The 25959-nt window shown below is 42.9% G+C and overlaps 1 protein-coding gene across 1 annotated transcript in view; it reads right to left on the reverse strand.

Moving 5' to 3' along the window:
* Nucleotides 1-1573: 1573 nt before the first annotated feature.
* The window catches only part of ATP1B3 (ATPase Na+/K+ transporting subunit beta 3), a 63307-nt gene continuing 38921 nt past the window's right edge, over nucleotides 1574-25959 (reverse strand). Inside the window, exons 3-7 of the mRNA XM_040427775.1 lie at nucleotides 19761-19865; nucleotides 8534-8724; nucleotides 6796-6846; nucleotides 3803-3886; nucleotides 1574-2465 (exon numbers count right to left, since the gene is read on the reverse strand). Of these exons, the coding sequence (XP_040283709.1) occupies nucleotides 2292-2465; nucleotides 3803-3886; nucleotides 6796-6846; nucleotides 8534-8724; nucleotides 19761-19865 (605 nt within the window). The 3' untranslated portion in view covers nucleotides 1574-2291. The remainder of the gene's footprint in view (nucleotides 2466-3802; nucleotides 3887-6795; nucleotides 6847-8533; nucleotides 8725-19760; nucleotides 19866-25959) is intronic.

A 25959-nucleotide genomic window follows, 5' to 3' on the forward strand; every position in this document is an offset into this window, starting at 1 on the left:
CCTTAGACTTTTATCTTTGGGGTCATCTGAAGGCAATTGTCTATGCTGTGAAGATACGAGATGTGCAGCACCTGAAACTACGGATACTGGAAGCCTGTGCTAGCATTTCTCCTGCGGTGTTGCTATCAGTGTGTGAAGAGTGGGAGAAGAGGGTTGCATTGACAATCCAACACAATGGGCAGCACATTGAACACATTTTATAAGTGGTCAGAAACTTGTAAATAACTCATGAAAGAGTAAAGTTACGTTAAAACCAAACATTGTTTTTCTTGTGAAATTCCCAATAAGTTTGATGTGTCACATGACCCTCTTCCCATTGAAAAAACAAAAGTTGGATTCAAAATGGCCGACTTCAAAATGGCCGCCATGGTCACCACCCATCTTGAAAAGTTTCCCCCCTCACATATACTAATGTGCCACAAACAGGAAGTTAATATCACCAACCATTCCCATTTTATTAAGGTGTATCCATATAAATGGCCCACCCTGTACATTAGTAAGTGCCTTGTATTAACTTTCTCTAAATGATAAATGCAATTTTCTGAAATGAAACAAGGGAGAGAAGAGCTTGCATATTGTTCTCTCCTTATTGCATGAGACTCCATAGAAGTCTAATGACCCGTCTCTATTAAAGGGGTTGTCTCATCATAGACAATGGGGGAATATCGCTTTAAGCCTTGAGGAGAGATAGCATGATACGTGGGTGCTTCTCTCCCCTAGTTCTAGAGATCGCTGGGGTCTGGTCTCGGTGCTTAGACTCTATGGTGCACATTTATTAAGACCGGCGTTTTAGACGCCGGTCTTAATAAAGCTCCATAGCTGGAAGAGGATCCGACAAAGTTATGAAGAGGCGCAGGCCTCTCCACAACTTCGGCGCATTCAGCACCAGTTCTAAATATGAGACAGCTTCCAAGCTGTCTTACATTTAGACCATTTCTACTCCTAAAACAGTATACTTCAGTATAATAAATTCCCCCCTATGTCTCTATGACATATAAAATGTTTTTTTGAAAAGTTTGTGAGCCTTTAAAGCAAACCTCTGGTTCAAGAAAGAAAAAAAATGAAAAAATGAACATTAAACGGGGAACGAACAGGAGAATTATATGGTGACCTCCTTTTCATAGTTTCAGTTGTAAATCCATCAATTCCCGGGCTCCAAGACTTCCACACATCTTCTCAGACTACCTGGTGCATACTGTGCATTTGGTAGCTCAAGACACTTCCTGCTGCCCTTGGATTGGCCAACGCTGCTCACGTGAGCAATGCCAGCCAATCGATGAACAGAGCTGGACAAGCAGGAAGTGTCTCAGTCACAATATGCATCAGGTGCAGCCATCTTGGATGCCCCAGGAATTAGCATATCTGCAATTTAACAGACGAAAACGAGGGCAGCATGTAAGTGTTCTGCTTGTTCTTCAGTTAATGTGATTTTATAGATATACCTACTGCCCTCTGGTCCAAACAGCTGGTATCCGCGGCCTGGATTCAGACTGCGCTCCGACAGCCGACTAGGCCTGTGTTAAAGAATCCCAAGTTTTCGTGCTGTTGATACAAATCCACTCCAAACCACATCTTCACTTTTAAAATCCACTTTATTTTGCTTTTTTCATACAGGACTTAAGGCATCTGCACAAGACACACAATTCTTGCAGAGGTTATAAAATCTTTCCTTTTTATTCACTATTTCATCTTTATTCGTTTGTACATGTTGGTCAGGTACCATTCACTTATTTGTCATTTTTGTTCCCTAAAACTGTGTAGGCTTTTGAGATATGACCGTTAAACCAGTGTTAACTCAATTAAATATTTACATAGCACAACACATTAAGCTTGAAACACTCACAGAGGGGCTTCGGGGAGGGAATAAAATCACATCAAAAATAGGACGAACACCACCAGTATTATGTTCGGAATCAGCTATTTACAGGTCCCCTAATATGAAATGATAATTTATTTGTTCTTTTTATGGTCTGTAAACTGGCCCCCAGCACTGGGGCAGAGAAACGCGTGCACGGACGAATTTAACCTCTTCGCGGCCCGAGGGGCTTGTAAAATTCTAAGTCGCCTCTCTAAGCTCAGAAGAGGTTAAAGCATCATGTTGGAAGCACATTGTTATGCTACCCTGAATCATGTGCCATTTACAATATCTTCCCAGATGGTTTCAGGTCCTACAAAAGCAGGTATGGCTGATTAAAAAAAATTATAATAATAATAATATTAAAAAAGAAAAAGAAAAAAAGAAAATAAAAATAAAACTATGTCTTCAACTGGACATTGTTCATCTGCCTATCTTAATCTTTAATCTCTAATTTAAAATTCACACGACCAAGGAACTTGTCTCGGTCGTCGTTATTCTTCAAGTTTGGGGATCCATAAAGCTTGCACTCGAGCACTATTTCTGACGTACCAGTGGAATTTGAAGAAGGTGTGACTTTCACAGCGACCAGGGGCTGCACGTAGTTCACCTGCAGAGAGAATTGACTTTTTTTTATATCCCAAAGAGAACTTGATTAATTACAAAAGAACAGCAAACAAGGATATCCTTTAAGGCAGGGTACTGGCTCCCCTTAGAGAGACCAGATATGTATGAAGACTTATAGGCAATGCTCCATGGGAAAATAATATGCAAAGAGGTATCTCCCAGGGAAGGAGAATAGTCTCACTAGCGCCACTATTTGGAAGTTTCTCCCTATGAGTCAAAGTCCAACTTTTTATCAAGCCTTGGGACATGACAAGGGAAAATAGCTAATTAGGGATAGCTAGAAAGATTTCATGCATACTACACAGGTCACTATTACACACCTGTAGGCACTTTGAGGGCTAATTTTAAAAGCCTCCATAAGCACAGTATGGGAAAATACCTCTGTATTATGGTATGTGTTTCTGCATGGTACATGGAGGTACTGTATAAGGCCACTGTAAGCTATGGACATCATATTTGGCATCTGTGTAATAGAGATCCTGAAAAAAGGCCTAAAAGTCTCAACAACAGCACAGCGAGGAGTGGTGGAAGAGGGAGAGTTAATATCACAATGGTCAGAGTGCTGTCCATGGCACTATGGGATGTTAGGTCGGCTGCAAAGTACTGCAAAATGAGGGCTCCCACATTATAGGCACACAAAAAGCTGAATTTACAAAAACCGGGGAAGAGGTAAAAGCACCCAAAAAATACTGGTTAGGAACTACATGTAATTTCCATCTCCAGCTGCCAAAGGATGATTAATTTTTAAATGAATAAGAGGTGCAAAGTCCAGTCAAACCTACATTTTTCATGTTTGTTTGGAGGATGGTTCCTACAGAAAAATATAGTCAAAAGCGCTAAAAAAAATTTGCTCCTTGTGGAGTCAATGACAAATGGTGAAAAAGTTGGATGTGTGGAGCTTTCTAAGCACTTCATGTTGGTCCTGAAGACTTTGTTTAACAGAGCTCAACCTATGTGGAGATGTCAAGGTTCTTACATTTACCAGGAACTCTGGGTGGATGGTGCTATAAAACAGGACTTACAGTGATATCACGAAATGCCAAAGAAGCATTTCTGGATCTTGAGGCCACCAGAGTAACAGGAACGATCTAGAGCTACATTACTCAAGCTACAGGTTGTAATAACTGCAGAGCAGTGATATCATCATTTTAATGAGCTGTCAGCCCTCAGGAGCCGCTAAGCTTCATGTGAATACAACCAGTCCTATGTACATGGAATCTCAAGCCAAAGCAAACGTTACATGAACCAGAGATCTTCTGTGACTTTACAAGTCAAAACTTAAACACGACATATACTCATATAAAAACAACAGTCACTTACGTGAGTTTTCTTGCCATAGTATGGATAGTACATCAAGTCGATCTTCCCAAACTCAGGGAAATACTGCAGGCTTATGTTCTCCGCCTGCACAAAAGAAATCGGATGTCAGACCTGGTCCATCAATGGAGGCATTGTCACACTGTACCACCGATCTAATCAGTTATGGATCTAATCATTTTTTATTTTTTTTTGCATAACTATCCTCTATGCTCAGATTTCTTGCTGCTTTCCTATACACCCTACCACAAAAGAGGTCAACTGGGTACAATACAAAAAAAATAAAAATTTCCTGTCTCGGCCAGAGTGGACTCTTAAAAGATGCAATGGACTGGGTTTGGAAGAAACAAAGACCCAAAGACCCAAACTCATCTATGGAGGCCTACCAGCTATCCTGAAGTTGAATTCCAACATGCCCGATCCCTAGTTCTCATAGGAGATGAGCAATTTATTCTCCTCTGCTCACTGAAATAAACATGTATGATATCAACAGAGCATGCAGGTTTATGGCATAACTGGGAGGTGTCGACAGTCAATTACCTTGACCATGTAAGAAAACATCAACCGACCTCAATCCAAATTTTGGTGGTCAATTATTAAGACCGGAATTTTCCACTAAGGTCTTAAGTCCCACTGTGCTGCTGGAGGAAGCACCAAAGTTATGTGGAGGAGCAGGCCTCTACATAACTTTGGCGTTTCCTCGAGCAGGCCGTGCAACAGACTTGGGCCCCTTGCAGACGAGCGTTTGTCTGCAGCACAGCTCCCGGCCTGACCTCCCAGCACTGACGGGGTCACATAGTATTATATTGATTTATGATGCTATGCAGAACTGGAAGGATAACATAGCATCATAAATCAATATAATGCTATGTGACCACGTCAGTGCTGGGAGGTCAGGCCGGGAGCTGCGCTGCGGACTAGCAGCGTGACAAATGCTCGTCAGCAAGGGGCCTTAAATCTACACCAGTTCCAAAAACTGGCGTGGAAAATGTTGAAAGAGACGATCCTGCCCGCTTCCCCGGCCCCGTTTCTCGCCCTGTTGGAAAAGTGTAGTGAGGGAAAAAGTCGCAATGTTTTGACGCGAGATGGCACTCAACAAAATCTGCAACTGATATGTGGCACAAAAGTGGCATAAATAAATTCCTAAAAGACCCCCATCTTTTTTTTTTTTTGTTAAGGCCCCTTGCACATGAGTGTATGCATTTTGTGGTCTGCATACAGTAATTCCTCAAAACGCGGAAACCGGCTGCAGGCATGTCGCCATTTTGTACACATCCTGTACAAATCTTCTATTCTCGTCCACAAAATGGACAAAAAGAGGACATATTCTACCTTTTTTGCGGGGCCACAGAATTTTGCATTTTGGGCCCTGTCCAAATGAATGGGCCTGCATCTGATTCAGAAAAAGCGTGGATCGGATGTGGACCGAAAATATGGTCGGGTGCACTGGGCCTAAGGGGTAATCATGTGCACAAGCAGGACACAGAGCTGCAGCAGGGAATACTTTTCGACCAAAATTTTTGTGCCCTGGTATCATGTCCAAAAAAAAGGAGAACTGGCATTCTTCCTAACCATGGTCTGGGCCTACACCTGGGTATCACTGCAGACTTCTAGGTACTATAAATATATTAAATAATATCATGTATTCACTACTACAGAAGTGCCTCCCACATGGGGCCAGCATCAGGGTCTTTATCTGAGAAGTGTATTCTCTGTGTCCCCCCCAGGCAGCGGGAACACAGTTTGTTTCGTGAGCAGATAACCACAAGGCACGAATCCTACAAAGCTTTATGAACATTTGTTCCACAGCTTCTGATGAGGACTGTGACTTTGTGTATTCAGCTGTGGATGGAGCAACTTACAGCTGCCTGAAGAAAAACAAAACACGTGAGGGAAGGAGCATGGGTGTGACTGTATGACAGGGGGTAAAGGGTGCTGGCTTACAGCCGCTTACACAGGAACAGGCCCCGCTGTGTCCTGCATACCCCAGCAGTGGGAAAAGCTCCACATACTCTAAGTAAGCAGAAGAAAATGGAGCCACAATCATAAGTGATCACACAGAACAAACAACGCGTTCAGCCATATATTTCTTGTGGTAATCCATGTTCTAGGACTACACCCAAAGACCCTAAAAAGTGATAGCGGTAACTTGCACGTGAAGGGGCTTTATGGTCAGGATAGGGCAAAAATATCAGCTTCAAGGGGGTAACGCTGCAATAATCTGCACTGCTGCTACTATGCAGACACCGCACAGGTAGAAGGACCCAAGAAATTACGAGTCTGCAATGCTTGCAGAAGTGCTGTAGACCCTTCAAACAGCTGATTGGTGGGTTGCCGAAAGTACAATGGCTTGGCTAGGACAATTCCTTCTTACATGATTATGATATAATCTCAGGTGGTCCTACTGCCAGTGGAAGCATGCAGGTAAGAAGTATCAGATATAGGACAATGAAATTAACGGGCCATCCTTGTAATCCTTGTCCACCGGACACAAGCTCTTTGTAATTAAATCCAGGTTCAACAAGGTTTAGACAATTTCCAAAATGTGGATTTTGCTGTAAATTCATCATGGAGTTACCCTTTGCGTCTTATTTGAATATCTGAAGGCACTTTTAAAATGTTTAACCGTGGTTGCCAGTAAAAAGCAGAAAGCTGCAAATTTGTTGCAGAAACTGCTTTCATCCATCTATATGGGGATTGTAAAAACCCCACGGCAATGTTGCCGAAACAACCTCATTCAGATGAATTCAACTGTCATGGACTTTTCTGGAAACAAATCTATGTGTAAACCTGGGAATGTCGGATAAAGATTTTTGTAGATTTTCTGAGACTAGCATCCATGTACTAATAGCCAACCGTTCCCTTTTCTTCTTGTTAGCAAATATCATGTGTGTCACACCTCGGAGGTATTCACTTAGGAATTTATAAGATCCTTATTATGGGGCACACTCCTTGCCTCTGATATACTGGTAATTTGGTCAATAAGCACCACTTACCTTAGAAGTACAGTTAATATGAGGATTTCCATCAGGTTTTAGTCCAATAATCTAAAATAAAAAGTGAAATATAAATAAGTAACGATGTGTGTTACTATAATATATCTGAGGCAAACATAGCATTTTCTTATTAAATATAGATATTAAACTAAAAAGCGACAACCTCCCACTAGCTAAATCTCTAATAGACCTGCATGATATAGACAACTTTTTGCTAGATGCCCTCACTGCTGTCGATAACCTGGTTTAGGTGCCCTCTTACTGCTGTAGCCAACCTTTTGCTAGATACATTCTTACTGCTGTAGATAACCTTGTTAGATACCATCTTAATGCTGTAGATAACCTTGTTAGATGCCATCTTACTGCTGTAGCCAACCTTTTGCTATATACACTCTTCCTGCTGTAGATAACCTTGTTAGATGCCCTCTCACTGTGGCAGATAACCTTGTTAGATGCCATCTTACTGCTGTAGATAACCTTGTTAGATGCCATCTTACTGCTGTAGATAAACTTGTTAGATGCCATCTTACTGCTGTAGCCAACCTTTTGCTAGATAAACTCTTACTGCTATAGAAAACCTTAGATGCCCTCTTAGGTAATGCTAGACTAACAGGTGGGACGTCTCCTGATTGGGTCTGTTCACAGCATTACTCAATGTTGGCTCAGGGTCTACAATGGAAACTCATTGACTGCAGTGCTCCTCATGACTGTTCAAGCCGAAAGTAGTAGCACTGACACCAAAGGGCCCAAAAATGGAACGGTGGTTGTCCACCCTCTTTAAGAAGCATTTGAAATGATTGTATATTGGCTAATAAGCACATCTGTAAAAAGAGGGGCATATGATTTCTTGGGATAATAAGACTATGCCACCAGTATGTGGTGCTACAATTATAGAAGTTACATAAGGGTCCATTCACACGTCCGTTTTGGTGTTCCGCATCCGTTCCGATTAAAAACGGAACGTTATGCGGATCCATTCATTTTCAATGGAATCCGCAAATAATCGGACAGCACTCATGGTGCTCTCCGATTCCGTGATTCCGTTCCGTTCCGTGGGTTCCGTTATTCGGATCCTGGAAAAAAAATATACCCTGTCCTACTATTTGTCCGATTTTGCGTTCCGTCATCCCATTCTAGTCAATGGATCCGTCAAAAATGCGGATGACATGCTAAAAGCATCCTCATGTCATCCAGATTTTCGGATCCGCAAAAAACAGGAACGTTTATCTGGAAAGGTAAAAATACTGACGTGTGAATGCACCCTTACTCTAATACGGGAGAACTATTAGCTGGCCATAGGGTAAATGTTGGCTGAATGCTCATTTGGCAGACCGCAATCTTTCTCGATCGTCGCTACACCCCCCCTCCCCTGCACACATTTTGCCAAGCACGCATGCATTGTGAATAGTAGGAAAGCTGTTGCCAGACACTCCTGGTGGGAGGCATATCTCCCTAAGAACAAAAGAACCGGAAAGTGAAAATCCAACTGCCGGATCCTTATTTCCCCCAAACACTTGCCATCAGGGGAGAGTCAGAAGATCCCCTATGCACATCGAATGGTCGGCTGTTCCTGCCAACATTTATCTATTGTGTAAGGTCGACTTAAAGAACTTCCTCTAAGACTGGAATGTATCAATCCCCCAGGAAATAAATGGAAGATGTGTGGAAATACTCTGGATTTGTCCTTTGCCATCATATGCTACTACTGTCTCTTACACAGATAATAAAATACACATACCCTGTTCATCTTGACTAATACACATGGACTCCCATCATTGTACCCGAAATACTCATTCCCCTCAAGTCCGGCACAAGGTCCCAGTGAGGACCTGTTGAACCGGCAAGACTTCTTTTCATTGACTCCTTCTTGCTCGTAGTAATGGCCTTGCGTGCAGAGCACATTTGAAGCTTGTGTGGAGTCATTGTATGCTGGAAGACACAAGGACAACATCTTTACAAGCAACTGTTCCAGGTAACCCTAGTGCAACCAACCTGGAACATGCTTCTTAAATTCATCACACATGTAAACAACGGAAAGCTAGGCTTTAATCTGACCCCCAAAAGGATTTAAGACCTAGACCAACAGTGAAGAAATATCTTGTTAAAATGTTGGAAATCGCAGTCTTTGCAGATATTTTTCTGCCTCACTTCTAGCAGGACAGAAGGTCACTTTGGCCCTGCTGAGAGCTGAACAAGTGACCTCCTGATCACAGCATGTCCAAGAAAGGCACATGTAACCATTTCACTGCCCAATGACCGAGCTGTACAGAGCACAGAAAGATTTCAACTGCTCCAACATCAAGGGACGAGGACCGCTGGGTTTTATAAAGCAGAATTCTGATAGCAAAATAACAAGGAATCTTGTATAAATGGTAAAATGGTGCTGAGCTCTTACTTTTTGTCATACAGTCAGGTCCATAAATATTGGGACGTCGACACAATTGTAAAATTTTTGGCTCTATACACCAACACAATGGATTTGAAATGAAACGAACAAGAGGTGCTTTACCTGCAGACTGTCAGCTTTAATTTGAGGGTATTTACATCCAAATCAGGTGAACGGTGTAGGAATTACAACAGTTTGCATACAGTATGTGCCTCCCACTTGTTAAGGTCCCAAAAGTAATGGGACAATTGGCTTCTCAGCTGTTCCATGGCCAGGTGTGTGTTATTCCCTCATTATCCCAATTACAATGAGCAGATAAAAGGTCCAGAGTTAATTTCAAGTGTGCTATTTGCATCTGGAATCTGTTGCTGCCAACTCTCAAGATGAGATCAAAAGAGCTGTCACTATCAGTGAAGCAAGCCATCATTAGGCTGAAAAAACAAAACAAACCCATCAGAGAGATAGCAAAAACATTAGGCGTGGCTAAAACAACTGTTTGGAACATTCTTAAAAAGAAGGAACACACCGGTGAGCTCAGCAACACCAAAAGACCCGGAAGAACACAGAAAACAACTGTGGTGGATGAAAGGAATCCATGTTCTTTATTATGTCAAAATGAATTCTGCTTTTTGCTGAAGTTTTGTTTCTATGTTAGGTACTAACTCTGATTGCTGTGAAACTAATATACTGTAAGGTTTCTATTCTCTGTAACCCTGAATCTTATCTCTTTGGCACTACTCCCGGACAATATTCCTAATATGGAAGTTCCGTTTTTGTTTCTATTTCTCTGAGCGTAGAATGAAACGTGTTAATATGATAGGTTAAATACATAACATACGATGATATGCTAATAAAGGGGGTAAAGCCCCCTCTATATAACCTGTGTGCATTAAAAATAAACCTCAGAGTGTTCATTCAGTACATCACTGTTGTGTCTTTCGTTACTTACTGAGTGAAGCGCTCTCCTGACGTCAGAAAGGACTCAAACCAAGCCGATACTAGAAGATTGGTGCCAGGGGTACCAAGTGGGACTCAGAGATTCCTATCAGTCAGAGATTCCTATCAGTTGGGGGCTCGTCCGGGATCGGGAAGGTTTTCCTCGTGTTCGGTAAGGAAGGCATCTGTTATTGTCCTCTAGCCGATCCGAGAACCACGTCTCGATCTAGTAAGTAGAACCTACAACTTCTAGTATAATTACTGTATCAGGGATACAGGGTACAGACTCCGGGAGTCTGGGGGAGTGACCCGGGGACTCCGGGAGTCCGCCGTGAGGATCACTCAGAGAAAATATAGTGCGCACTACATAATATTGTCTCAGGGAGACAAGGATGGAGCTTGGTTTGACTCTTTTAACGTTGTTTTAAAGTATAAGATTATTAGAGTTGAGATAAGGATACTGATGTCCGGGTGGTAAGTGTACGGACTGAAGTTCACTATTTGCATAGAGTTTTAAGGACATTGCATTGTTGTTTTACTGTGTTGCGGAGGTCTGCAATACGCCCCACCCCCGGCTGGGAGCAATCCATTAACCCGCAGATAGGTGAACACAAGCGGCAGACCAAAGCAACAAATTATATGTTTGATGAGACACTCTGATATTTTCTGATCAGACCTGAGTCCTTTGCCTAGTTGACAGCATTAATTTGTCGAATCCTTAACGCTTCAGTACAGCCAATCCTAGGAAAGTAGCATCATTAAAATATCAGACGGAATGGGGTCACAAGGGTCTAAAACAAATCATCCCAAACCTGAGACGGGAGAAACATGCAAAGTTTATGTTGCACGGTGTAGTCCCACAAATTACTTCCTATTTAACCCATGGGTGGATAACTTAGCTGGATGGACTGAGTTCATGCAAGCTGCTAGCCCCTTTTCCCAGGGACGGCGATAATAGCCCGTACCACATGGACATGATAAAGGGTCTTTGTCTGGGAGACAAAGAAGCATGGCCACATTTTGACCATGACCCGTCCTAGGATATGGATTACATGATACAAAGGAGTAGAGAATCCTGCAGAGTAAGTAATGTTATATGTGTAATATTATTATAGAAGACAAAAATTGTTCAATAATTTTCTTTCCCCAGCAGTGTAATGTGAGAATCCAGCTTTTAACAAGAATTATTATATATGTACAACATTAACTAAGAACACCTGACATATAAAATGATTTGGGTTTAACAAAATGACTTTATGATTATAACATGTATATTGTCTTACAGCGACAGACCATCAGCAATTCTGGGTGTGGTGTGGAAAGCTGTGTTTGTCTGTGCTGCAAGTTTTGGGATGAAACAAAGACAATTGTGTGATTAGGATGGAAGACAAATGATTCAGTGGAATGTGAATGGGTGTGGCTCTGAGTTGTAGTGGAGTTGAAAGTGTGAAAGAGCCCTAATGGATGCTTTAGGGGAGCTGTGTGTGCAATTCAGTTTTAATGTGTAAGGGCGTGGTTATGAGCTTTTTGTGAAGATGAGTACATGAAATGTATATGAATGTGTATGGAGTACGATATTTGTTTTCATATAATATGCGCATTGAGAATTTTATTTTATTTTTCTTGGAAGTTTTTGGTTTTTATTGGTGCCAACAGCATTGATCAAGCTGTAAAATTTTTTTTTTTATTATTGAAGTCAATGAAAAGTTTTAATGGGCCCTTTGTGTGTTCATGTCTGTATTGTCAGATCTGTTTGTTTCAATGTTTGAAGTTATGTGTTACATGTTAAGTGTTGTGCTTCACATCAGAGCTCTGTTCTCACGGACAGAAGGTGGACCACAGCGTCCGACTAAAAGGGGTGGACTTAGATGACTGAGAGTAGGATTCATGGTAGATAGCAGTGCAACCTCAAGTGTGTTAAGTAAAGATTTGTTCATTAAGCTTGACTTACAAGTGTCAGCCAAAAATCAGGGCATAAGAGTACACTCAGATCTCATTCCAGTCTCTACACCAGTGCCACTGATTCTTGCAAACATACAGAACCACCCAGAACTTAACAACATTAACCCTGCATTATGGTCTTCAAATGAATATGACACAGGATTCATAGATTGCACACCTTACAAAGCTACTGAAAAACCAGGTGTCATTTCAGTGTTCCAGAAACAATACCTACTGCCAAAAGAGAAACTCGATGGACTTAGGCCAATGATAAAAGAATTCCTACAAAAGGGAATCCTGGAAGAGGTGATTTCACCCTACAGCACGCCCGTGAATCCAGTGACAAAGGCAGATGGTACTGCCCGCTTTGTACAGGATTTAAGGGCCATCAACAACATCATTGTGCCTATAGCCCCTGTTGTACCTGACATCACTCAATTACTATCTGCCATTCCAGCAGACGCTGTTTGGTTCAGTGTGATAGATCTGAAAAATGCATTCTTTTCTATCCCAGTTGACAAGAAGACCAGACTAATTTTTGCTTTTTCCTTTGACAGATGTCAACTGACCTGGGGCAGAAATGCCCTAGGGATATGCTGATTCACCTGTAGTGTACAGCATAGTCCTCCAAGCCACGTTAAACCATGGCACCCCCCCCCAAGGTTCCGTGTTGTTGCAATACGTGGATGATTTACTGTTGTGCAGTATGTCAGTGGAGGCCAACATTGAGGATGGTATATCACTGTTACAATGGTTGTTTGAATGTGGACACAAAGTGTCATTAGGGAAAATGCAATGGTGTAAACAGCAAGTCGAATACTTGGGGTTTGTCCTGAAAAAGGGGGAAAGGAGGATCAGTCCAGGGAGAGTTCAGTCTGTAGCGGGATTGGTCACCCCGCACTCCAAGAAGGAAATGCTATCCTTCCTTGGAATGATAAACTACTGCAGACAATGGATCCCAGACTGTTCCTACCATGATAATATCTTGAGACAGGCAACACTGCAGGACAAACCTGATTTAATAAGATGGTCTTCAGAAATGTACAATGCATTTGATTATCTGAAATGTTCATTAATGTCAAGTCCAGGATTGGACCTCCCTGACTACAAACTTCCACATGTTTGCACGACAAAATTGTAAAACCATGGCGGGTGTACTGACACAAGAACACGGAGGCAAGTTGCGTCCTTGTGTATTTTTTCTCAAAGGTAATGCCCACCCCTGTTCAAGGGATGCCGGCATGTCTGTGTTCTCTTGCAGCCTGTGCTATGATGGTAGAGTTGGCAACTCCTTTCACAATGTGACGTTACACCATTTTGCACACCACTCATGATGTTGTAGGCCTACTCAAGGACATCCGCACTCAACACAGCAGGCAGCTGAGCTCATTGCACTCACTAGAGCATGTATTCTACATACGGATAGATCTGTCACCATTTATACTGATAGTAGGTACGCACATGGGGTAGTGTGGGACCATGGTATGATTTGAGGAGAGGATTCACGGCAGCAGATGGTAAGGATCATGTCTCACAGGGCAATGCGCTGGCAGATAAGGTGGCGAAACGAGTGGCCAAATGCAACCCCACAGGTCCATGTAACCATTGGGAGATGCCATGTTTGGCACCTCCAACCCCTGAGATGTCACAAATGCTTACTGATCTTCAAAGATATTCCACTGAACAGGAACAGCAAGACTGGTGTTATCCAGTATTGCAGAAAAATCCTAAGACAGGATTAGTCTGCAAAGAGGGGGTAGGATATAACAGTATTGAGAATCCTTACAGATACTCATGGGAAGGCCTTTCCCCACCCCCTGGGCAAGACGCCCAATGATAGTGCAGGAAGGTGATCTTGATTTAATAAGGGAAGAAAATGTCACCAAATTGATACAGGTTCTTAATAAAACTGAGGAAAAAGTTGCTTGTAAGTCTCCCTCTCTTCCACAGGAACCCACCCACCCATACAGGGTGGGGGATGAGGTAGTGATCAAAACACTGAAGAAAGGAAAATCCCAAGGTGACTTCGCATATGGCCAACCCACTACCGTGGTTGCAGTAACCAGAACAGCCGTGCTGACTGAACAGTCTCCAACTTGGATCCACGCCACCCGAGTGAAGCTTGTGAGAACAAGAGAGGAGGCAGGAACGGGGGCAGACAGCCCTGACCTCCAACGAGGCCCAGAGGTACTAACGGGGGCAGACAGCCCTGACCTCCAACATGATGAGCTCCTCACCCCTTTCTGGGAAATGGTTGAATGTACTGACTAAGATTGCTTCAATAATCTTGTTGATTTTACCAATTAGTAGTAAGGGAGAAGTAGCCGCAACTAGCAAGGGCGGCGTCATCACTTTTTGGTATAATTCATCTAACACTCATGTAGCCACCTACACCTTTTGCGTTTGTGATATCTTGAAAACATGTTCATATTATAACTATTGTTCCAACGACTATGTAGAAGGACAGGCCTATATATGTGTAACAGACTCATACTGGGGAAAAGGTTGTGGATACTGGGGATCAGTGGGATGGAATACAGGGACAGAATGGGGATATAAACCAGAAAGCGCCCTCAAAAGGAGGGATAAAAATTCTAAGTCCCTTTTGACTAGAATGACACTCCTTGAGAGAGGGACGTGTTATGTGGACACCTCCTCATTGAATTATTAAAAAAAAAAAAAAAGGTCAGCGGAAATGAAGATTGTATTGACAATAGACAACCCTGGTAAATATGATGAAGGAGATTATGTATTGGGATGGTACTTCCATAAAATGTGGGGAGCTGAGACTTCTCAGGTAACACAAATGTTCAAACTTAGAGATATGTATAAGTCTAAGGAATACCAACCCATCACAGGTGTCCCCAAAAAACCCACTAGCCCCACATATAGTTTATTTAAAAAACCTAAGGGCCATATCTAATCCCACATATGAGGATACTTTGGCCATGGAGACGGGTTTTTCTGATGCTAATTTGTGGCTGGAGTGGATGAAGTACAGTGCAGCCTCTGTGAATAAAAGTAACTGTTACATATGCGGTGCTGCCAAACCACACCTAGGTACCATACCCCTAGTGTTACCAGAAAGTGTGGAAGAATGTTTTTTGACTCTTTTTGTTAATATGTCTTATAACCACAGTGCATGTACAGAATGGAAATCAAAATACCCTCTTTTGTTAAAAAATCCTCGCCCAGGGGCAGGCATCCAGGTATATCCAGGTAACTACACATGTTACAAGGGGAGTACACATGGGAGGAATGTACAGAATTTCACCAAAGGTTATTGTCACAAATACAGCAATCTGAACATATCCCTCACTCAGAACCAAGTGTACTCCATAGGAGATGTGTACTGGATCTATGCAGATGGAAAGATAAGATCCAGATTGGAAGGTGCCTGGAAAGGTGAATGTGCGCTTGCCAAAGCTATAATGAACATGCACATTTTACTGAATCGGATATTATAGACAAAGGGGTGCTAAAGAGAAACAAAAGAAGCAGCCCCCTTTCAAGTTTTTGACCCCCATGTGTATATAGATGCAATAGGTGTTCCAAGAGGGGTCCCAGATGAGTTCAAAGCTAGAGATCAAGTAGCCGCCGGATTTGAATCAATATTTCCTATCATTACTGTGAATAAAAATGTGGATTGGATAAATTACATATACTACAATCAGCAAAGGTTTGTAAACTATACTAGAGATGCATTTCTAGGGGTAGCAGAAGAACTACAAGCGGACTCAATCATGACATTCTAGAATCAAATGGTGTTAGATATGATTCTTGCAGAGAAGGGCGGAGTGTGCCGAGTATTGATTGATCCAACCTCCTGTTGCACATACATACCAAATAATACTGGCCCCACTGGTAAGGTTACAATAGCTATAAAGAAGCTTGAAGATCTGTCAGTAGAACTGGAAAAGAACTCAGGTATAAATGATCCATGGGATCAATACTTTGGGTGGTTCACAAATTGGAAACAAGGTCTCATGCAACTAGGGATTGTCATACTAATAGTAATTGTAGTAATAGGTGTAGTAGCATTATGTGTTATTCCCTGTGTGAGACGAATGCTAGAAAAAGGGCTCTCTAATATGTCATTATATCAGACTACTGTACCCCAGGAGGATCGAAGCTCAGATGGGTATAAGAATTACCTAATATCGTATAGAGAGAAAAAGGACAAGGAAGGAAAGAACCATGTAGTGTGATCCACTAAAGGTTCTTAAGAGGGGATTTGAAAGGAATCCATGTTCTTTATTATGTCAAAATGAATTCTGCTTTTTGCTGAAGTTTTGTTTCTATGTTAGGTACTAACTCTGATTGCTGTGAAACTAATATACTGTAAGGTTTCTATTCTCTGTAACCCTGAATCTTATCTCTTTGGCACTACTCCCGGACAATATTCCTAATATGGAAGTTCCGTTTTTGTTTCTATTTCTCTGAGCGTAGAATGAAACGTGTTAATATGATAGGTTAAATACATAACATACGATGATGCTAATAAAGGGGGTAAAGCCCCCTCTATATAACCTGTGTGCATTAAAAATAAACCTCAGAGTGTTCATTCAGTACATCACTGTTGTGTCTTTCGTTACTTACTGAGTGAAGCGCTCTCCTGACGTCAGAAAGGACTCAAACCAAGCCGATACTAGAAGATTGGTGCCAGGGGTACCAAGTGGGACTCAGAGATTCCTATCAGTCAGAGATTCCTATCAGTGGATGACCAAAGAATGCTTTCCCTGGTGAAGAAAACACCCTTGACAACAGTTGGCCAGATCAAGAACACTCTCCAGGAGGTAGGTGTATGTGTGTCAAAGTCAACAATCAAGAGAATACTTCACCAGAGTGAATACAGATGGTTCACCACAAGATGTAAACCATTGGTGAGCCTCAAAAACAGGATGGCCAGATTAGAGTTTGCCAAACGACCTCTAAAAAAGCCTTCACAGTTCTGGAATAACATTCTATGGACAGATGAGACCAAGATCAACTTGTACCAGAGTGATGGGAAGAGAAGAATATAAGCATACCACCTCATCAGTGAAGCATGGTGGTGGTAGTGTCATGGCGTGGGCATGTATGGCTGCCAGTGGGACTGGTTCTCTTGTATTTATTGATGATGTGACTGCTGACAAAAGCAGCAGGATGAATTCTGAAGTTTTTCGGGCAATATTATCTGCTCATATTCAGCCAAATGCTTCAGAACTCATTGGACGGCGCTTCACAGTGCAGATGGACAATGACCCAAAGCATACTGCAAAAGCAACCAAAGAGTTTTTTAAGGGAAAGAAGTGCAATGTTATGCAATGGCCAAGTCAATCACCTGACCTGAATCTGATTGAGCATGCATTTCACTTGCTGAAGACAAAACTGAAGGGAAAATGCCCCAAGAACAAGCAGGAACTGAAGACAGTTGCAGTAGAGGCCTGGCAGAGCATCACCAGAGATGAAACCCAGCGTCTGGTGATGTTTATGCGTTCCAGACTTCAGGCTGTAATTGACTGCAAAGGATTTGCAACCAAGTATAAAAAGTGAAAGTTTGATTTTATGATTATTATTCTGTCCCATTATTTTTGGTCCCTTAACAAGTGGGAGGCACATATGCAAACTGTTGTAATTCCTACACCGTTCACCTGATTTGGATGTAAATACCCTCAAATTAAAGCTGACAGTCTGCAGTTAAAGCACATCTTGTTCGTTTCATTTCAAATCCATTGTGGTGGTGTATAGAGCCAAAAATGTTAGAATTGTGTCGATGTCCCAATATTTATGGACCTGACTGTATGTCGGACCAACTGGAGATCCAGATTATCAGTTGCTAGACAACTGGACTTTTTACTCTACAATGCGATTCAATGAGCGACATTTATTAAACACTTTACTCCATTATCATGGAGTGCAAAAGTCGCCAATTATGGAGCACCCCATATAAATTCGGAAAAATGCAGAGAAAGGGGGTGGGGCTTTGAGCTACCCGCCACATTTAATATACTTTTCGCCAGAAAGTGGTGAAAGTTATAGCCGAAGTCTACGCCAGTCTTGATAAATGTTCCTCAATGTGTATATATTAAAGGGGTTTCCAGGATTTTGATATTGATGGCCATCAATATCAGATTGTATGGGGTAGAACACCCTTCACCCCTGCTGATCAGCTGTTACCTTGTAGCTCTGGTGCCAGAAGTTGGCGCAGGAACTACAGAGCTCCGCCGATTGTGCAAGGGACAGAGCTGGTAACTGCAGCACTGTTCCCATTCACTTCTATGGGGCCAGGGCTGAGTGAAAAACGCAGAATATAGAACATGCTGCGTTTTTCACGCAACGCAGAAGTGATGCGTGAAAACAAAAGGCTCATGTACACAGACCCATTGAAACGACTGGGTCAGGATTCAGTGCGGGTGCTATACGTTCACGTCACGCATTGCACCCGCGGGGAAAACTCGCTCGTGTGAAAGGGGCCTAAAGAGTCAGAGCAATTTTGGGCAACAGTGGAGAGAAGCTGCAAGGAAATCCAATCCTCTACAGCTGCACTTTTATTAGGCTAATGTGTTCCCGAGCCATCGCCCAGGGAAAGAGAACCATCTCACTAGTGCCACCTTTTGGAAGTGGCTCCCTATGAGTCAAAGTACAACTTTTTAACAAGCCATGGGCCATGACACGGAAATATAGCCAAGCCAAATATCCATCCATAGGCAGCTTTTTCGGGGTGCTTGCTCCTCGTCAGTATGGAGTAGGATTCAGGCTGGCTGAGTCCAATGCCTTGGAAGAAGATTAGGTAGCAGCGTACTAGCTCTCCTTTTCCCCACTGGGAGACACTTCTAAAAGGTGGAACAAGCCAGAAGGTTCTCTTTCCCCAGTAGATACCTCTTTGCATAATGGAGCATTGCCACAAAGTTTCCCATGGAGCATTGCCACTAAGTCTCCATACACAGCTGGTCTCTTTAAAGAGGACCTTTCACCAGAGGAAAGCCTCTAAACTAACTATACAGAAGTGTAGAGCGGCGCCCAGGGATCCCACTGCACTTACTATTATCCCCGGGCGCCGCTCCGTTCGCCCGGTATAGCCTCCGGTATGTAAGTAGTTAGGCTCCACCCACTTGATCCTGCCTGCGTCTTCTTCTCCTATGCTGTAGCGCTGGCCAATGGCAGCGCTCAGCTCATAGCCAGGCTATGCCCGGGGATAACAGTAAGTGCAGCGGGATCCCTGGGCGCCGCTCTACACCTCTGTATAGTTAGTTTAGAGGCTTTCCTCTGGTGAAAGGTCCTCTTTAAGGAGAGCCAACACCCTGCCTAACCTGATATGTCGAATTGTGGATAAATCAATTCCCTTAGGCCTCATACACACGACCGTTCTTCTGGTCCGCGTCCGAGCCGCAGTTTTTGCGGCCCGGGTGCGGACCCATTCACTTCAATGGGGCCGCAAATGATGCGGACAGCACTCCGTGTGCTGTCTTCATCCGTTGCTTTGTTACGTAGCCCCGCAAATTATAACATGTCCTATTCTTGTCCGTTTTGCAGACAAGAATAGGCATTTCTACAATGGGCCGCCTGTTCCGTTCCGCAAATTGCAGAAGGCACACGGGCGGCCTCCGTATTTTGGGGATCCGCAAAAAACGGAACGGTTGTGTGTATGCGGCCTTATACAGACAGCGGTTCACCATAGCTAAGCCTGCTCACCCATGTAATAAATAACACATTGACTTACGTGATAGAAATGAGTGAAGAACTTTAGTATAGACTTCATACGAAGACTTATCACTCTTGCTGAATGAAATCTCCAACCCAGCAGATTTAGGAGAAATCATAAGACCTAAAAAACAAAAAAAACACAAAACTTTGTTAAAGCTACAATTGCATTAAAGGGGTTGTGCACTAATTTTCTGACCTCTCAGACTGGCAGTAGCCATGCTGGTGATCATGCTGATCCCTGGCTCGTTCGCTTCCTGGTCTCTGCTGTTTGTCTCGGGTCCTTCCATGTAAACTTCCTGTTTGACGCCGCTATAGGCAACCACTGGCCGCTGCTTCCCTTGCGTCAAATGAAGTGGTCACGTGATGCAAAAGAAGCAGATTACCGCTGCCGCCAGTAACTGGTGGCAGGAGAGTCAAACTGTAAGTTTACATGGATGGACTCGAGACAAGCAGCGGAGACCAGGGAGCGAACGAGCCGGGACCCGACAATCTGGTAAGTGACCACCAACGTGGATCTCGTCTGTCTGATAGGTCTGGAAATGAGTACACAACCCCTTTAAGCTATATTACTACAAAATTACAAAAATCAATCAAAAGTAATCACTTCAAAACCACATACAACGTTACTGTAGTGACGTATGCATCATCGTCATTAATGAATAAGTTGTAATCATTAAATCAGCATCTGAGGTTTACGACATAATGTTTGGTGACAAAAGGCGGCATGGAAAGGCTTGCACTCACAACAAGTTCTCCATGAAGCAATTCTGTATAGATCTGGTGAAAGGTAAAGCAGAGCATTTATAAATAGGGTGCTTACAGGGGGCAGCGCCCAGGAGACAGGCGGGTCAGGTCTTACAAAGCCGTGAGTGTCCTGCTGGGGGATTGACGATGTCATGTGGAATTTTGGTGTGAAAAGCTTTTGTGCTGCCATAGGGGGAAGGTGCGGGCTTCTGGGGCCTGAAGAAGGCTGCACACTAAACTTGTTGTCAGGGTGCTTTAAAAGGACAAAAAAAACAAAAACTAAACAGCACATACAGTACTCGACTCGTACAAGACCAAGCACTGGCACAAACCTAAAGATGAGTATGCCACAAACCAATGTCTACGCCAGCTCTCCACTTCTTTCTGTTGTCATTTACAGCAGTTTTCTGGCCTAAGTAATGTTAATTTGCCAGAGCATGTTTAGAAATAGCAGAATGTCACCAATTGTGGTGTAAAAGGTAAAGAGGACCATAAAAATCTGAGTTTCTGGTTCTGTTTTTCTGGAACAGGGGGCATGTCACAAGTGTCAAGTAAAAACCATAAAAACGCAATCTATGGACTCATCACAGTCTTCCAGGGACGTTCACACGAAGGCTTTAGAAGATAAGCACAGGTCATCTACAACGCACAGAGACCTACCTGGAAGGTCTCTGCGACAACAACATATCACACATGATGATGTGTGTGCGCTGTTGTCACCCAGTGCATGCATGGACAAATAGGGTCAGTCACTAATGCCTTGTTCTCCTGATGTGAAGTGAGGCCTGCACCTATCAGGTATTCGTGACATACCCTGTGGAGGAGAGTGCCCATTTACGGTAAGAAATAATACCTGAAATTCTGGGATTTACTTAAAGGTGATGGAGCTGTTCGTTCACAAGAGTAGCCTTGGTCCCACTGAAGGGTCTGACTCCACAGCGATAGTTCCTATAGAGTCCTGCCTGTGATAGAGCTCCATAGCAGCATAGCAAATATCCCATAGACTGTAATGGTAATTCACTGCAGTCTATAGGAGAAGTGATGATTGCATGTTAAAGTAGCATAAGGCCACTGTAATAAAGTGAAAAAAAAAAAAATACTAAAAATTGAAAGCACCCCCCATTCCCCACATTAAATAAATAAAAAAAATAATGCTCATAGGTACCGCCGTATCCCAAAATGCCTGAACTAAACCAAATATGAACATATTTATCCCGTATGGATAATGGTGTAACAGGACAAAAAAAATTGGCTCATTCAGCTGCGTTTTTTATCGCTTCAAAAAGTCATACACGCTCCAAAAAGGTACATTAAAAACAACAGATATCCTGGCAAAAAATGAACCCTCATACAGCTATACGCCATTTGAATTTATTTCCAGTTTCCCACTACATCGTAAGCAATCATAAATGATGCTGTTAGAATGTAAAACTTGTCCCACAAAAAACAAGCCCTTGTACTTGCACAGAAAAATATAAAAGTTATGGCGCCAGGAAAGTAGTGAGTAACTAAAACGCAAAAATGGAAACTCGCCTGTTAATGAAGTGGTTAAGATTCTTTATGAGGCCAGCTGAGGAACCAGATCACGGACATCATGATTGTTCTTTGTGCCCAGAAAACAGGCAACTACCCTTTCCATAGCAAACCCAGTGTGCAGTTAGCCCTAAATTGGTTTCTTCTGCCCTAAAAGGAATCTGGGTATTAAAGAGGACCTTTCACCGATTATTACCCTATGAACTAACTATACAGACATGGAGAGCGGCGCCAGGGGATCTCACTGCACTTACTATTATCCCTGGGCGCCGCTCCGTTCTCCTGCTATGCCCTCCAGTATCTCTGCTCACTAAGTTATAGTAGGAGGAGATACCAGTCCCTAAGTTATGGTAGGCGGAGTCTGCCCTTGTTCTGCTCTAGCGCTGGCCAATCGCAGCGCAGAGCTCACAGCCTGGGAGGTTATTTTCTCCCAGGCTGTGAGCTCTGCAATGCGATTGGCCAGCGCTACAGAAGAACAAGGGCAGACTCCGCCTACCATAACTTAGTTTTAGTGAACGGAGATACCGGAGCCTATAACGGGAGAACGGAGCGTCGCCCGGGGATAATAGTAAGTGCAGTGAGATCCCCGGGCGCCGCTCTACATGTCATATATAGTTAGTTCATAGTGTAATAATCGGTGAAAGGTCCTCTTTAATGTAAAAAGATTAAAGGGGTTTTACGAAATTTTAATACTAATTACCTATCCTCAGGATAGATCATTAGTATGTGATCTGTGGTGGTCCGACACCTGGGATCCCCTCCGATCAGCTGTTGGAGAAGGCAGTGGCGCTCGCAGTAGCACTGCAGCCTTCTTTCCACTTTTCCTAGGCCAGTCACAACATATTCATCGGTCACGTGGCCTAGGCGCAGCTCAGCCCCATAGAAGTGAATAGGGCTGAGTGCGATACCAAGCACAGCCGCTATATAATGTACAGAGCTGTGCTTGGTTTGCTGCAAGAAGGAGGCGGAGCTCACAGGAGCGCCGATACCTTCTCAAACAGCTGATCGGCGGGAGTCCCGGGTGTCAGACCCCCACCGATCAGAATGTAAATGACATTAAGGGTCCATTCACACGTCCGCAAAATGGATCGGGATCTGTTCCGCAACGTTGCGGTCCATCAGTATAAAAAATCTTAGAAAATCCTTTTAAATCCAAGATATTCAATAAGGCAGTCGCCATGGTTTTCAAAAAATACCATATTTTTAAGCTAAGATGTCAGATACACTCAGGTCATGTGTAAGAGAGGCACAGGCCATTAGGAAAACAGAATGGAGACTTGTCAGTCTAGTGTAGGCTTCGTGTCCTGCCTGGAGGCTTTCAAGAAATGGCAGGAGGAGGTGTAATGGTCAGCTGCACAAGGCCTTCAATGAAGCATGAATGGGATATGACAGGAGCCGGAGTACAAAGTGTATTGGGTCATAGGGCAGTCCTCTAAAAGTAAGTGAAGGTAGAATGAGGTGGGGCACAATTGGAGAAGATAAATGAGAAAATAATTTGAATTGTGATAAGAACAGATGAGAAAGAATTCAGCAAGACATTACATAGATTCAAGTATGAAGGGAACCCAATTTGACAATTCCATTAACCCATCCAGATGTGTTCTTCCTTATCTTTACCCCAGATTCAAGATAGCTTGAGGAGAGAGGTATGAGATGACCAGCTTTGTGAAAACAAAAAACAAAAGGTAAGCTGGCCAGAAACATTTACAGTACAGACCAAAAGTTTGGACACACCTTCTCATTCAATGAGTTTTCTTTATTTTCATGACTATGAAGGCATCAAAAAAACTATGAATTAACACATGTGGAATTATATACATAACAAACAAGTGTGAAACAACTGAAAATATGTCATATTCTAGATTCTTCAAAGTAGCCACCTTTTGCTTTGATTACTGCTTTGCACACTCTTGGCATTCTCTTGATGAGCTTCAAGAGGTAGTCTCCTGAAATGGTCTTCCAACAGTCTTGAAGGAGTTCCCAGAGATGCTTAGCACTTGGTGGCCCTTTTGCCTTCACTCTGCGGTCCAGTTCACCCCAAACCATCTCGATTGGGTTCAGGTCCGGTGACTGTGGAGGCCAGGTCATCTGGCGCAGCACCCCATCACTCTCCTTCATGGTCAAATAGCCCTTACTTTCAAAGTTTTCCCAATTTTTCGGCTGACTGACTGACCTTCATTTCTTAAAGTAATGATGGCCACTCGTTTTTCTTTACTTAGCTGCTTTTTTCTTGCCATAATACAAATTCTAACAGTCTATTCAGTAGGACTATCAGCTGTGTATCCACCTGACTTCTCCTCAACGCCACTGATGGTCCCAACCCCATTTATAAGGCAAGAAATCCCACTTATTAAACCTGACAGGGCACACCTGTGAAGTGAAAAGCATTTCAGGGGACTACCTCTTGAAGCTCATCAAGAGAATGCCAAGAGTGTGCAAAGCAGTAATCAAAGCAAAAGGTGGCTACTTTGAAGAACCTAGAATATGACATATTTTCAGTTGTTTCACACTTGTTTGTTATGTATATAATTTCACATGTGTTAATTCATAGTTTTGATGCCTTCAGTGTGAATCTACAATTTTCATAGTCATGAAAATAAAGAAAACTCTTTGAAAGAGAAGGTGTGTCCAAACTTTTGGTCTGTACTGTATGTCGGTCAAACCCACCGATTTCAGCCAACCATCTAATATCATCTCGCTCTGCTCATCTCCGAATATCCTGGAGCAACGGCAAAGGTAACGAAGAACACATCTGCACGTCATTGGATGAGATACGATACATGAAGATCATTAGGGTAAATTGCAGACATTATTCATTGATCAACGTCCCATAATCAAAGCTGCAGATCAGTAGATAATTAATAGTGAGGACATAACAGACAGGACTACCCATACTACAGGCCACATGAGTGACTCATCCATGGAGCCGGCGCACTGCGGAGAGAGAACAGTTTATGTAACAGGATAAGTACATTATAAAGGTCGACTATTAGGTCTACAAATAGACAAAGCACTTTACTAAGCTCCTTCAGGAAAGCGGCAAAATGAATTCCCTGGATTTCTGGAGCACCGAGACGTTCTCAAAATGGTCACAAATCCCACACAATGCCTTAATAACATTATATAAAAGGTACAACAGTGAACAGCTATGCGAGGCGTTTGGTGCAGAGATGTGGGGGCACTTCATCAATAGCTGGTATCCCCACACTGTTACGCTGCCCCATAAGTGCCAGACTTTGGTTGAAGGCATTAACAAGGATTATGGCTGGAATTTTAATGTGTGTCACCCCTCCTAATATCCTTCTAAGATGGCTCCAGAAAGCCCAGATATAAGAGTCTGGTCAAGCTTTAGCTTTTGTTTTGCAATCCGCAGAATATTGATGCTGTCATTGATGCTGTCAGTGTTTCATACTTTTTGCAGACCCACTGACTTCAATAGGTGCGCGGTCTGCATTTTGCAGACGAATTCTATCTTTCTGAGGAACAGACATACGGATGTGGAAAGCACACGGATGATCTGCATGCTTTTCGCATCCATATGTCTGTTCTGCAAAAAAAAAAAAAAAACATGTCCTATACTTGGCCACAGGCCCATTTTAAGTCAATGGGTCTGCAAAAAAAATAAAAAATAATGTGGATGCAACATGGAAGGTATCTGTATAATGTGGACCCGGTCTTGTGCATGAGGCCTTAAAATGTGTGTGTTCCCCTCTTTATGGCAACAATGTAAAAAGGTCAATAAGAAACCCTTCCTGAAAAAAATTGGCTACAGCATTCGCCTGGGTCCACACCAGTAGTGTAGCCTAAAGCAGTCCTCAGACTTTTATATTAATATACCCTAACCTTAGGTCCTCAATATCCTGCACCCAAGCCAATTGGCTGTTTTTCAGAAGCTCAGGAATAGGCACCAGAATATGTAGCTTCGCCCATAGTGCAGT

Source organism: Bufo bufo, chromosome 4 (assembly GCF_905171765.1).
Source record: "Bufo bufo chromosome 4, aBufBuf1.1, whole genome shotgun sequence".
Classification (NCBI taxonomy): Eukaryota; Metazoa; Chordata; class Amphibia; order Anura; family Bufonidae; genus Bufo; species Bufo bufo.